Below are 12,286 nucleotides of genomic sequence, written 5' to 3'. Positions count from 1 at the left end.
CTGAATGTTTAAAGTTCTAGTTGGCAGATAGACTGTTAATTTCTCAAAAGATTCTAAACAGAACCAAGAAACATCAAGGACGAGTAGGGTCAATAGCAAATTCATGAAGGTCTGGTTCATCATCAGGGTGACCTAGTCAAGCTAAAGAGACTAGTCTCTTTTTAGAATGTCTGCTGCCCTCCAACTGGTACAACCAAGAATAGTCTTGGCTTGGGTGTATTCTTGGGGTATTTTTCTAAGAATACACCACAAAAGACACTGAGGTTTCACAGGAGTTTATTCTCAGTCTGACATTATGCATTATTATATTGTTTCCCTAAGAAACCCCCAGATAGAGTGGAGACTTGATTTTTACTTTTAAGAATCTGTAATCGGGAGTCTTTAGCTGGATAAGAATCAGAAATCTGATTTGCCCCCATTCTGCAGTAGGCATATTGAAATTTTCATTATTCCCAGATTTCTGACCTCTAAATGTTTTGTGGTTGCCTTTTCCCTTAGAGCCATCCCATGAAAAAGATCTCCTTTCCCCTCCAAAAAAAGAAAAAAAAACCTGATTGTGATTTACAACAGCTGGATAACTTAGAGTTGCTGTTGCTTTTAACAGCGTTTCAAGCATTCAGGGCAAAGTGAATGTAAGACTGAAGACTAGAAGGTCATAATTTTTTCCACTAAAAACTATTTTAGGTGTCTTTCTTACAGTAGAGCAGTGGGTTATATGAGCCAGTTTACTGTTTACAATTAAAATTTCATGAAAAGATGTAGGTTTATTTGCGACACAAAACAATGTCCTGACATTGGAAACTAACTTAAAACTTTTTAAAAGTCAAATGTAAAAGTAATTGATAGTAGTGAACATTATTGGGCTTCCCTAATAGCCCAGTTAGTAAAGAATCCGCCTGCAATGCAGGAGACCCCAGTTTGATTTCTGGGTCAGGAAGATCTGCTGGAGAAGGGATAGGCTACCCACTCCAGTATTCTTGGGCTTCCCTTGTGACTCAGCTGGTAAAGAATCCAGCTGCAATGCAGGAGACCTGGGTTCGATTCTTGGGTTGAGAAGATCCCCTGAAGAAGGGAAAGGCTACCCACTGCAGTATTCTGGCGTGGATAATTCCATGGGGTCACAAAGAGTCAGACACGACTGAGCAACTTTCACTTCAGTGAACATTATTATATATGTAACATCTTTAGTTTAACAAGATTGTATGCTGTAAATGTTTTCAGAATTGTTCTGTTGAAAGAAAAAAAAAAAAAACAAACCTAAGTGGGAAAAACATTTGGCTGAAGTAAAAACAGAAAATCAATACATCAGAGGTTTAGCTCTATGTTCAACTTAATGTTTTCCTGTGGCAATTTGCTCCAAATTCCCAAAAATAAAATACCATTAACAAAGTACTAAACAAAGTAATTTCTATAAGCTATATGTTAGAAATTCTTTTTTAGATACCTAATAGTGGATACTATAAGATACTGGGCATTTTCCTATCATGTTGAGTGGTTTTGATGATGAAGTTGGTCTCTGAAATAGATGGTCGGTAGGTAAACATCTTTACCCTGTATTACAGGGGAGAAGATTATTGACTAAAATATTTCAGAATCTACCTTTAAAAGCATACTTAATCATCCGCTCAAAATAGCACACTGAAAGTTAAACAGCTTCTCTGGCATTTAGTGTAGCTAAACCCAATATTTCCTATTTGTAAATATTTATTTATCCAGAAGGAGACTAGAAACATGGTTTGGAACGTTGCCCCTTATGTAAGTCCAGTGTCTTTTGAACCAGAATTGCTATTTTTGACGCCCAAATTGACCATGTTCCACATTACCTCTGACTTAGGAGGCCCCTTTTTTAAAAATATTTGTTTTATTTTGACTCTGCCGGGTCTTCGTTGTGGCCCGCAGAATCTTTGTTTCAGCGGGCGAACTCTTGGTTCCAGCATGTGGGATCGAGTTCTCCAACCAGGGATCGGACCCGGGCCCCCTGCGTTGGGAGCATGACATGTTAACCTCTGGACCGGCAGGGAAGACCCTTAGGGGCCCCTTTGAGTCTCACGTCCCTGGTCTCCCACTTTGTTTCCTTTCTTCGTGTTCCTGGAATTTAAGGATGAGATTGGATAGAGAAGGGTTTTCAGAGTCTCTGAGTACACCCCTGTTCGGAGGAGCAGGTCTGTGCTGTGCTTCAGAGCGTGGGCTCTGGACATACTGCTGGGTTCAAACCATGGCTTAACCAACTGATAGCTGTTTGCCGTTGGGCAAGTTACGGGATCTTTCTGTTCTTCAGCTTTCTATTTATGTAACCCAAGGATACTCTTAGCACCTCACCGGGTTGTTGTTGTGAGGATGAAAGGTGCTTTATATCCGTGTGTAATAGCCAGCACACTGCATAGGTGCATGTACTGTTCTGGGTACGTACTGTGGCTGCATGATGTTAATGCGCTTGGTCATTCATACGATATAAAATGCTTGCCGTTGTTAATACTGCGTGGTCGTGTTGGTGATGGCTGCCTCGGGAGAGTACGTGGGAGTCTCTGATTCAGATGACTTTTATGCTTCTCTCACACTAATGAAATCATTGCTTAGCGTGTGAAAAACCAAGGTGCAGTATAGTTGAAGAAACTCTAATGGAGACCTCATGACGAGGAACTGCATTTATCTGCTTAATCCGCCTTTGTCCTCATCGCCCATCTGCCTTGTAAATCTTGCAAGGCTGCCGCTTCACTCAGACCTCATTCCTCATGTGCTCCCTGGCAGATGCGTCCTAACTAGCTCCCTCACAACAGTCTCACCCTTTAATGCCTCCTTTCTGCTGCCACTCTTTTCTCTCGACACACAGCTAACGATGCCGCTTCCTACTCACAAACAACTTTGGCTGTTCTTTATCTATGGTATAAAGTTTAGTGAAAGTTTAGTATCAAGTCTCCAGTATTAAAGTTAACATGACCCAAGAGGCTTGTGTTAGCCAAGCCTACTTTCCCAGCTTCTGAAAACTGCATCCCCTGAAATGACCTATATTTCGCCTTCACAGGAATCCTTATCCTTCTCAAACACAGTCATGACTCTGAGATCTATCATGAATTCCCTCCCTCCAGGAAGCCTCCCTCCGAACCATCTAGTAAAATCCAGTGCACTCTTAATTGCCACCCTTCTACCATTCTTTTTCCTAGGAAAGCATGCAGCCCAACTTTTGGTAGAAAGTTCTGTGTGAGTAAATTGTTACTGAAATTCATCTTGACATAGAGACAACCCATGGCAGTAGACATTTGTCAGTGTGGAAGAAAAGATCCAGCATCTCCGAGTTTTCTTCTTCATTAGGGGGAAGTTCTACTTTATTTGATTCTGCTGCTTACATTTAACTAAGGTAATGTGCTAGGAAATGATTAACAGGTGCAGCAGATGAAAAAAGAAGCTTCAGTTAGCTCTCTATTAACAAATTTAGTAGGTGGGCACTTGCATGATTTTCTGATTTTTATCTTATGTGGTTGGTAAGCAGTTTGTCTCAGCGGTATACTTGGTCATCACCTTGATGTTTGAAATTACCGAGTTACACATTACATTTTCAGTTCTTATCCCATGTTCCCTCATGACTTGTAGTGCCATTTCTGAATAATTTTAATTTTTCCAGCATAATCGTCTATGTGTTTTGTGAGCATTTGAAACACGTAATAGATGAGTGCTCTGTGTAGTATTAGCCTCTAATTGCGCAGCATTTGTGGGGAGAGTGAGTTCAAGGTGGATTAAGGTTGTCTGAAAGGTATCATGAGAGCCCTGGGCCTTAGCTGATCCTTAAAAATGAATTTTGAGTTGAACAGGAAGTCATACACTGCCAGTTACTGACCTGCTAGAGCAAAGACTCAGATGTATTCAGAGGATAGTGAGTTTGGCCATGGCCATTGGAAGTTAGGTTAGATACACAGAGCAGGTCAAACTGTGTCCAGCTCTGAGAGCCAAGCCAGGGCACTGACCCACTAGAGTTAAGTATGATCTGAAAAAGGAACATGAAGGGAACACATGTATACCTGTGGCGGATTCATTTTGATATTTGGCAAAACCAATACAATATTGTAAAGTTTAAAAATAAAATTTTTTTAAAAATAAAAAATAAAATAAAAAGGAACATGAGAGAAGCAGCATTGGAGAAAGATTTTTTTATATAGAACATCTTGGGAGTGTACATTAGCTTTATTATCACACATATGCACGGAAGTTTGCATACAGCTTCAAGGAGCAATCTTCCTGCAGCCCATCATTGTAAGGCCTGCTGAAAAACCCTTCAACTAGAGACCAGGAACCCAAACAGCAGGTTATGGAAAGACCGAGGCAGATGGCAGTGAAACCTTAATGTAGGATGGTGGCAGTGAAAATGGAAAGAGGCCTTTTTGAAGAAAAATTGACAAGATTTGGTAACTAATTAGATATGGAGTTGAAAGAGGCAGGGGGGAACAGTCAAAAGATGACAACTTGAGAGACTACAGAAAAAATGGTGCCGATGAAAAAGGTTAACCTTGGTCCATTGGAACTAGTTTCTGTTTTGTGCTGATTAGTTTTATATGCTTGTATTTATAATTTAAAGTCTAGGAGGAAAAAAATGAAGTGAAAAGACTCATAATGTCTAAACATCCAAATAGAAAGTTTCAGAACTTCGGGCTCAAAGAGAGCTCCACATTCAGCTGAGCTCTTTGAAACAAGGCAAAGTGTCCTCCTCGCAACATCATCAGCCAGAAATATGTTCTTTGAATTTACAACTTCTTAAAATAGGAGTCAATTAAAAAAAAAAATAAGTAGAGCAAGTGTTTTCAAGTTAACTGGACAGAAAAAAAAATTTTTCTGCTAACACTACATTTGAAGTTCTGTATTTACACTAGTTTTAATATGAGTGTTTAGAAATTTGTAACCCAGCGAGGTGGCTTCTATTATCCTTGATATAGATTACATTGTGAATGCTCAAATTGTTTTATGTGAAACAATATTTTTCATCAAATGAAACTATAAAACAGGCGAACTCTAAAGTTGGTCTGCTCTTCATTTTCTTATAATCTGTAATCAGGAAATCCATTCACTCGTGCTTTATAATTTTTGTGCTTTTAAGTGGTCAGGGGAATGTGACATCTGCATGCAGCCCCATCCAAATTGATCATCGTCCCAGGCAGAGGGTAATTTTCAAACGTAGCATGAAGAGAGGTGGAATCTATATCTCAGAAGTTTATTGAAGGGTAGCATTTCCCACCTCCCGACCCTGACTTTGAAAGAGACCATTCCGTTGGGTGAATTTATCTTAAGGTAAGACAGCAGCCTCAACAGAAGGCCACAGCGCCCGGAGTGAGGAGGAGGCCACAGTTTCCGAGCCGGTTTAAATGCAGGCTCTTCTTAGCAGTAAACCGCACGAATGTATTCATCATTGATTTTCAAATGATAGGTTTCTATATCACTGGTTTAGGATCCACAGCCTCGCATTCCTGAATCGATATTATGCCAAAAGAATAACAACTTGGTGGCTGGAAACAGAAATGGTTATTATATGGCTCCAAAATGCTAGCTGGCACAATATGCTAAAAACAGCAGAAATTCACCGGTAAAAGGCAGAATTTATTTGTTCTCAAAAATAACTTTTATGCTCTAAAAATATGAATTTAAGAAGTGTCATCGTGGTTCAAAATATTTTACCTTCAGTATGTAAACACCTTAAAATATGTGACTAATCTTCTAAAATGGCATAATTTCCAAACAAGAGGAAATATTCCAAGAGGAAAAATAGAATGCTTTTCAAATCTTTTTTTTTTTTAAGTTTTAAGGCATTTATTAGGTGAAAACCTAAAATATATGTTTGCTTTTTATCTACTCCCCCCTCCCCCCACCTACTGCTGCCCCAAATCATTGTTTAAAATGTGGGCAAAAGGCTTTGTTGGAATTTCTCAGAACTCACTCTAGAAAAAAAATTTTTTTTCTTAATAAAAAAAAAGCTTTTCTCAGAGCCTTCATGCAGCATTTCCATTTTCGCACACTGGCCCAGTGCTCGTCATATCACAGGACAACACATTTCATAAAGTGGTTTTACTTCCTTTTAGCAAAATAACTCCTCCATGCAAACCAGTATCGGCATCTACCAAGCCTGGGTTTTAGTTTCTTCTGATCTGTTCAAGCTTCATTGCACTGCTTAACTGACTTTTTTTTCCCCCCTTTCTTTTGAAATTACCCAGCTAATTTTCCATTTGATTGTTTATTTAAACCAGATCTCACACAGGCTTAATAGATAAGTGACATAGGCATTCAGCATATCTGTCAGTCTGAGCTTCGGCTGACAGGAAAGAAGAGTGCAAACTTTGTCTCGGTTTTCTCACTCTGTTTTTATCCCATGGAATCTATTAATTAAAGCGAAAGCCCTAGCATAGTCACAATAATGATTCAGTAAGACACATTAAATATAAAAGTCCTCTGAGCATTCTGTCTTATCAAGTGTCTTTCTATATGAACATACCCTCTGTATTTCTAGCCAAAAAAGGTAAATGTGTTTGTTCCTTGTAATCACTTTTGCCACAGAAAACTGTCCAAATTAACTGTGCAAATTTCTTCTCGGCTTTTGGCATCATTAGTTGGCTTCAGAGAATATAGCTAATTTTCTGGAAGTTTTATTACAGAAGAGCAGCTTATATACAAATTCAACCAACATTTCTTAAGCAGCTACTTTATACTTGATACGTTTTGCCAGGAGGGGATTGTTTGTTTTATTTTGTGGGTTTTTTCCTCCAGTAAGGTGGAGAATGTTATGCATAATCCAATTGACAGATTTAATCTTGTAGTTATTTGTTATACATTCAGCCTGATTATTCATGCATAAAATAAGACAAGTAAAATGAAAGGGATATGAAGAATCAGTATGCTCTAAACATTATTAAAGTTGTGTGTGTGCATGCTCAGTCATGTCTGACTCTTGGCAACCCCATGAACTGTAGCCTGCCAGGCTCCTCTGTCCATAGGATTTCCCAAGCAAGAATACTGGAGTGGGGTGCCATGCCCTCCTCCAGGGGATCTTCCTGACCCAGGGATTGAAACCTCTCCTGCATCTCCTACATTGGCGGGCAGATTCTTTACCACTGCGCTACTTGGGAAGCCAAAACAGTGTACCTCAAATAGATTCTAATTCAAAAGATGTGCCCCAAAATATCTCCTGAAATATACTGGGGCTTTGCCTTCCTAATTCCTCACTGTATCTCGGGTCATCACAGAAATTTCCAGACTGGATCACACTATCAGGCCTTCCTGAAATATTCCAATGCTAGTAGAACTCTCTGTCCCCTTAAGGGCCTGTGTTCCCTCTGCTCTGCAGCCTTCAGGGGTCTGCATTTCCACCATTTAAAACCAAGACACACAAGCCTGGAATTCACAGGCTAACCTCCAGTGGGCTCCACAGCCCAGCCCTCCATATTCCTTCAGAATCTCTGCCTCTTCTCTCATGGGTTCCCTTCTCACCGGGATCCTCACAGAGTCTCTGGCCGTCCTCTGTAAATCGCCACAGTGGCCCTTTCCTAGTGCCCGGTCACAAGACCAGAGATCTTTTTGTCTCCTCTGTTTTTTCAGGACCCACATCAGTTCTTGCCTCTTCCGTGAATCTCGTTCGGATAATCTCTTCCCTGCTGGGAAACGAGTGGCCCTTAATCTGGATTCCTCTGTGGCACCTCACCCCAGGCTGCCCCATCTTGGTGTGTACGTACCGTACACGTCCGTATCGGATTGCCACAAAGGACTGCAAGGGCCTTGGAGGCCCGGGGCCTTGTCTCTGCTGCCCCACAGAGTAGCACACAGTTATCATTCGTCCTGGGGTCATAGGTGCTGGGGTTTTGCCGTAATGATAATGATGACAGCAACGATGAGGTTTGACTGTCTCCTTTAGAGAGCCCCAGAAAACAGCTGTCTGGGTTTCCAGCAAGGGTTGTTGAATTGGCCTGGGTGGTTTCTCCGATTCTCCAGTCAGAGACGGTGGAGGAAACAGGGACTTCCGGTTCAGCTCAGGTTGCATCAGCTGCCTCTGCACCTCTGCCGGTCACGGGCCAGTGTATTTTGAGTTCTGAGAAATGGACACCTTCAGATAGCCATTTGTCTGCTAATGGGAGGGGAAGAACTAAACATCAGAGACCCAAGAAAAACCTTTCAGGACAGTTCCCAACTCGCTGGCTACTCCTGTGCCCGGGGCATCAGCCCTGTAGTGGAGGCCTCACTCCCTCCTTTCAGCTCCTGAGGAGGAGGCCTGCTTTCTGAAGTTCTCCGTGAGCAAGAGAGCAGGGCTTCAGGTTCATCCACTGAGCCTCGTGAGGGAAGCAGACCAGAGAGAAAAAAGCCATAGGGAGAAATCGCTCAGAGAAAAGGGGAACTGAAGAGCAAAGGGTGTGAGAGGCTGCTACGCCTCCCGCATGTCCTAGAAACTATAGCCTCGCTGGTGTGTCCTTTCTTTACTTAAGGACACACAGACACACAAAATAAAACCCAAATCGTTGAACCGAAAGAGTGAGTCATGCCAGCCAGGCCTCCGCTGAGCTAGTCAATTAAAGTTCAAGACCAATTCGGTGCTTTTCTTAGGCCCTGAAAGACTGTCTTGACTTTCGTCCCAACTTTTTTCTAATAGAAAAAAAATAAATAAAAGTATATGCTGGCTTCCGGACAAGTTGATGTCTCTTAGGTTTCTTCTAATTAGGAGTTTTTAATCTTCCTTCAGCGGCATTTTAAAGAACTGATTGGGTTACTCCTGAGGAGGTTGTCAGTCATCCTGTGAACTTTGCATGTACGTTATTGTCTCACCCTGTTAATGCTTTCTTCATCGTCTCATGTAGTGTATGCTCTAGAAACATTTCGTGAGTCCGGATTTTTTTTTTTCCTGAGTGCTCTCATTGTTTTCTTTTAACAGGGAACGGGTATGGCAATCCCCGAAACTCACCAGGTCTGCTGGTCTCACCTGGTAACTTGAACAAGAATATGCAAGCGAAATCTCCTCCCCCCATGAATTTAGGGATGAATAACCGTAAACCAGACCTCCGAGTTCTTATTCCACCAGGCAGCAAGAATACAATGCCATCCGTGGTAATGTGAAATTCCATGTTAAATAAATGTTGATAATGTTTTGTATACGTTTTGCTGTTTTTGTATTTGTCTGACTTGATGGGTTACTTGCATGTTCCCAGAAAATCAACATGTCAGTGCTGTTGCTGCAGCCCTGTTTGGATTTAGCTCTTATTTCTGGTAACTGGTTTGCATTTCCCTTTTCCATGGGAAAAAAAAAAAAAAGAACCAACATCTAATAAACTCCATTATCGGGCTGGTGTTCTGGGGCAAAGAAAACATTTCCTTTTAAGGCCCCCAATTTATAATTAGAAAAAAAATCATTACCTAGTACTCTGCTTATGGGATGTATGATTTGACCAATGGTAGAACCAAACTCACAGAGTGAGGTATTTCATAAGATTTTTACAGGATTGAACTAAATAAGTATGTTCTTAAGGTGCTGACAGTGAAAAATCTTTTTCATAATTTCTAAATGAACTCTCTCCCGTTAATTGGCATTTCTTCTCTTAGGTATATTGCAGTGATATAATACATCACATGCCTGTGCAGTGCCTCAGTTCTCCTTTCCAAATATGTGTTTAATGCCAGTAATTACCTCTCAAAAACAAATTGTCTTAAAATTCTAGGCAACTGAGAACAAAGGTTATATTTTCCATCAAAAAAAAAAGTTGTGACACTTATAAGAATAAATATGAAATATAAATAATATCCCTAGAAGCTATCATTTTTCCTTCTCCTGGGTCTGAAGGACTAAGGTGAAGATAAATCTGTGGGCCCAAATTCAACAACAAAGAGACTCACATCCATGTTCTCCAAATTAGCTTTGCTTAAGAGCGAGAGAACATTTAAAACCAAGATTCAGTAGACAAATTTAGATCATTCTGCAAACACATTTTTTTTTCTTTCTCTGCTCTGTGGCAAGCTTCAGGGTAAAACGGTCCTGCAAGCTGATTAGTTTATTATGGCACAGTGCAGATTAATTTTGAATATCAACCCCCCAAAATTCACATAATATGCAACATTCTCTTTGGAAAAGGCTGGGGCTAATAAATAAAACCTCCCACAGGCCATCACCAAGCAGTTTGGGCCACGCATGGCAGGCTGTCTCTATCAGCAGATTGATTCCAAGTGCCTTAAAACTGATGCTTTCCCAGGGATCCCATGAGCTGTGGGTCAGGTCTCTATCAGTGCTAGCTACGTGCAGTTGCCCCTTCCTCCAGCAAGTGCACTTTCAAAGTACCATCTTTTTTTTTTTTTTTTTCTCAAAATGTGGTGGTGAAATAATGAAGGTTGAAACCCTGACCTGTGCTGAAAACTGGATAGATTGTCTTCAGGTTGGAGACAAACCGCTCATTAAAGGAAACAAAGAATATCTTTGTAAGGAGTTGTCTTTAGAGTCTGGGTTTTAAAGCTGTTTAAACTGTCATGCCTGTCAGAAGATGCTTTTCCTTTTGTTGAAAAGATTTTGCCCAAGTATAAATATTTACAGACACTAATTAATAAAACTCCTTCCCCATGCTCTCAGTCTGAGGATGTCGACCTGCTCTTGGTAAGTGGTGAGGGCACATCCCTTCAGTGCTACGTGCCAGGAAAAACCCAAAGCCGCCGTTAGGCGAGAGGTGGCAGCAGTAACATGGAGAGATTTGGGGAGTTAGTGTGTGTCAACACTGATTATTTAGAAATCATTTCAAGTATCACTTACAGGTGAAATACCAGGTTATCTATTTTTCTGTTTTACCCTCTGTAAGTGAAGGCCCATGTTTTCAGTGTATTTTTGGATTTAATTTATAGTACAATTGTAACAAACAAATGTCCTCAGTTATTTAAAGCCACAAAGATACTTATTTTTCTAAGAATTAAATTCTCACGATATTTAAGTGTATATGAATTTTTAATCTCCTTGCTCTAAGGAATTAAATATACACGTTAGCTGTTTTACCATCTAGTTTGAGGGAAGTTTTAGAAGAATCTGAAAAAAAGTGGTCAGAGCACCACCTGCTGGTCAAAACATGGCATGAACCCTCTACCCATCTGCTTTGCTATATATACAACTGAACATAAAAACCACCGTGGTTGATTTTAATTTTTTTTCAATTTGCATTTGAATAAAAACTGAAACAATGGAAGTACAGTATACATATTTCATCAGTTTTCAACATAGTCTGTTTTTACCCATAATAAAGCTATGCTACTTGTTACTAGTTCAGTTGCCTAGGAGATACTGATGTAATGGGTTACTATGGCAACAGCTGGTCTCTTGAAGGATTGTAAATGATAGGGTTGGCAGAGTTCATAGAGACACATGTTAAATGATTAATTTCATGAGATTTGTACCAAGTTATCGCTTTATGTGCAAAACTAATACTGAAATCTAGTGTTTTTAAGTTTAAAAAAAATCTATTCCATAATATCTTTTTATTTACTTTAAAAGAATCAAAGGATAAATAACTCCCAGTCTGCTCAGTCATTGGCTACCCCAGTGGTTTCCGTAGCAACTCCTACTTTACCAGGACAAGGGATGGGAGGATATCCATCAGCCATTTCAACAACATATGGTACCGGTGAGTAGTTTTGCCATGTTCAAATAATATATTAAATACTTTCTATTAAAAAGCAAAATGAAAATGATATTACCTATTAGTCTGTTAGGAAGCTTTATTTAATACCTGTGGTGTTCAGATCATTATACCATTACCTATTCATTACTAAGACAAAGTGAATATCCACATGATTCTTTCTTAGTGACCAAAAGTTTTGTTAACCCAACCTGAATTCAACATAGAAGAACAATTTCAAGGAAAATGAGCTGTTAATTTTTTTTTTTTTGATGTAATACTGAAGCTGAAGCTCCAATACTTCGGCCAGAGCTAAACTCATTGGAAAAGACCCTGATGCTGGGAAAGATGGAGGGCTTGGAGGAGAAAGGGGGAACAGAGGATGAGATGATTGGATGGCATCACCAATTCAATGGACATGAGTTTGAGCAAACTACAGTAGATAGTGAAGGACAGGGAAGCCTGGCATGTTTCAATCCATGGGATCACAGAGTCAGACACAACTTACTGACTGAACAATAGAAAGCTCACTTTCTCAGGATTGTTTAAAAAACGTTTCTAGATCATCAAATACTAGATACCTGCCTGTGATGCCAGATTGTAGTTCTAATAAACTGAAATTGCTTGCTGTACTATGTTGAAGTTTTCATGGAATACTTAATTTTTGGTGCATAATATATATATCT

General features: G+C 40.0%; 1 protein-coding gene across 14 annotated transcripts in view; it reads left to right on the top strand.

Moving 5' to 3' along the window:
• Positions 1-12,286, top strand: part of MEF2C (myocyte enhancer factor 2C) — a 179,129-nt gene that overhangs the window by 155,352 nt on the left and 11,491 nt on the right. For 11 of the 14 annotated variants that reach the window (XM_059888100.1, XM_059888099.1, XM_024994136.2 and 8 more), the window contains 2 exons: positions 8,891-9,063; positions 11,477-11,606. In XM_059888100.1, coding sequence (XP_059744083.1) covers positions 8,891-9,063; positions 11,477-11,606 — 303 coding nt within the window. 14 annotated transcript variants of the gene reach the window in all.

The sequence above is a fragment of the Bos taurus genome, chromosome 7 (assembly GCF_002263795.3).
Source record: "Bos taurus isolate L1 Dominette 01449 registration number 42190680 breed Hereford chromosome 7, ARS-UCD2.0, whole genome shotgun sequence".
Taxonomy (NCBI): Eukaryota; Metazoa; Chordata; class Mammalia; order Artiodactyla; family Bovidae; genus Bos; species Bos taurus.
Note: the sequence above shows the minus strand (reverse complement) of the source record. Positions and strands in the feature narration are given on the sequence as shown.